Below are 2,469 nucleotides of genomic sequence, written 5' to 3'. Positions count from 1 at the left end.
ATGCTAATCATGAACGTACACATGGTCGATGTAGCCCTAGACGATCACAACTATCAGGAGAACCAGGTAATATTCCGCTATGAAAGAAAACGAAGCAAGTAATGTGCGCATTGTAGCATACACAGCGTTTAATATGAATTTTTATCAGGTTAAATTAGTTTACCCACTAAGCACAGCCCAGGGCCGGCCCTGGGGAGGGGCAGGGGGGGCGACCGCCCCAGGCCTCCAATATCCCAGGGCCCCCCTCCAGGTACGCAAATAGCCCACGGCAAGGGATGCACAGGAAGCCTAACGCGGACACTCAGCCACGAAGTAGATAGCCCACCACGTACTGTTTCCAAGCGTAGGCCCCGTACAATTCCCACACGGAGATACTAGGCATGACCTAGCGCACCGGTGGCATGTTGATCGCTACGGAAGGCCCCATGTAGTAGCGTTCAACACCCATGTCGCGTTTTCCCCGTCTTCTACGCCCACCGCGCACGCCAAACCCTCCCCAATCGCCGCCGCCGCCGCCTTCGCCGCCGCCGCCTCTACAGCAGCAGCAACGGAGGAAGGGCGCGCAAGTAGGCTTCTTGTCACACTCCGGTGAGGATCTCTCTGCTACTTTTTGATCCAATCCTGTGGAGTAGTACAGATTTTTTAGATTTCTGCCCTTCCTTTTTTCCACCGTAAAAAAGAAGTCACCACGAGCATTATTTGCTTCGTATCCGAAAATTAAGAGCCATGCTGTGATTGTTCGATTACAAATTAGAAGTATGGGACGATGTCTTTGAAGCAGGATTAACCACTAAGTTGCATCAAGTTTTTTATGAACTCATCTGTTTAACTCAGACGGTCAATTTTGGGGATGATGCAAAAGCATAATCTGAAAGGCATTCAAATGGCTCCTTCCATGTAGAAGATTTCATCTTAGGTCTCCAGGATCAAAGTAGAGATAAAATGTTCTTGGATTTGCATGTGACATATCAAGTAATATATTGATCAATTTTCTGTTCAATGATTTTCTAATATAGCATATGACATTTACCTAATTATCCAACTTATCTCTAAAGCTTATCAGAAGGTTCTAATATTTCACGAAAAAGCAAAGTTCTTATCAAAGAACATGTACAAGGAGGCAGCCGATGTGTTGCTGATGGCCGAGGTATGCTTCCAAAGTGACTTTTTTTGCTTTATTATGTAAAACATGTAGATCTTTTAGATAGCCACATATCAACAAAGAATTGTAGTGAGGTATGTAAATGTGGCAGGAGAGGTTAAATGTTTATATTAAGGGGCCCCTGGTTCTAATTTCGCCCCGGCCCCCGAAATCCCAGGACCGGCCCTGCACAGCCATACACATGGATGTACGAACTACGAAACTAAAGTCGAGAAGGCTGGCGCTGCGGCCTGCTTTGGGCAATATAGAAATCAACTGACAGCTCCCAGTTGCAAGACCAAATGGCCGGCGCCTCCAACTACTCAAAGTACGCACTTTTAAGTTGGCACGTAGTATATAAATAATACAGAAGGAGTGCAATTTGCGCAAATTCTTGAGTATTATGCTCCCTCCATCTCATAATATAAAATTATTTTTGACACTTATTAATGTCATAAACGCTCTTAGGCTCTGAAGATCAATCATAGAGAAGCTTGGGCTCGCGCACATGGACAGCTTCGAATGACAGTTAGATGAAATTGTCACTGAGTGGTGGCAAAAGAGAACCGACGACCGCAACCCTCACCTCCATACAATGATTTTCCTCATTATGCTTGTTTTTTGGACCATTTGAAATGAGAGAAACGTCCGCGTATTCCGTTGGAAAAGCGCACCCCCGTCGGTCCTCCTAACCAACATTTTAGGAGATGTTAAACTTTGGGTTACTGCCGACGTAAGAAAACTAGGAAACATCATATTGTATGAGTAATTGTCATGCCGCTTATTTGTGAGTGCGTCGTAAAACTCTAAACTCTACTTTCCCTTATTTAATTGAAGAGGCAAATCTTTTAATTCCATTTAAAAAACGCTCTTATATTATGGGATGGAGGGAGTAGACTAGAAATTATTCTAACTTGTCTTGTACTCTAAAAAGATCATGTACTCTTATATACATTCATGCGGCTCAAGCAATACATCGTCGATTCCACCAATCCATCTCTATTGCTCTTATATGGTATCAGCGTAACCCCGATCCTAAACCCGAGCAGTCGCCGCTTCCGCACTGTGCGCCCCAGGAAGTCGATCTCCATGATCTTCACCGAGGGCCGCGTCGCCTGTACTTAGAGTTCGTCTACGATCGTGTTGATCGACTGCCTTGGAGAGTCTTTTTTCCAATCATTTGATCCGGGTTTTTCTCTCACACTGGTCGTTTTGATCGGTGGTTCTTTTTGGTTTTCCGATCTAAGATCAGTTTGCATCGTCCGCCGCCCGTCGACCCTCGTGCGCCTCTACTCTGACACCGGCACGACTACCCAACCTCTTCTTTG

The 2,469-nt window shown here is 45.3% G+C and overlaps 1 protein-coding gene across 2 annotated transcripts; it reads left to right on the top strand.

Moving 5' to 3' along the window:
• The first annotated feature begins 319 nt into the window (after nt 1–319).
• On the top strand, nt 320–2,050 carry LOC123074692 (cilia- and flagella-associated protein 70). 2 transcript variants are annotated; one of them, XR_006436035.1, is made up of 4 exons: nt 320–588; nt 1,056–1,147; nt 1,320–1,469; nt 1,610–2,050. XR_006436035.1 is itself a non-coding variant. In XM_044497468.1 (3 exons), the coding sequence occupies exons 1-3, from the start codon at nt 447–449 to the stop codon at nt 1,419–1,421; spliced, it is 336 nt and encodes a 111-aa protein (XP_044353403.1). In that variant the 5' UTR covers nt 328–446; the 3' UTR covers nt 1,422–1,577. The 2 variants fall into 2 exon arrangements, 1 of the variants encoding a protein (XP_044353403.1); XM_044497468.1 differs by lacking the exon at nt 1,610–2,050 and having other exon boundaries at nt 328–588; nt 1,320–1,577.
• Nucleotides 2,051–2,469: the final 419 nt, after the last annotated feature.

Source organism: Triticum aestivum, chromosome 3D, assembly GCF_018294505.1.
Source record: "Triticum aestivum cultivar Chinese Spring chromosome 3D, IWGSC CS RefSeq v2.1, whole genome shotgun sequence".
Classification (NCBI taxonomy): Eukaryota; Viridiplantae; Streptophyta; class Magnoliopsida; order Poales; family Poaceae; genus Triticum; species Triticum aestivum.
The sequence above is the reverse complement of the archived record's forward strand: the minus strand, read 5'-3'. Positions and strand labels throughout refer to the sequence as shown.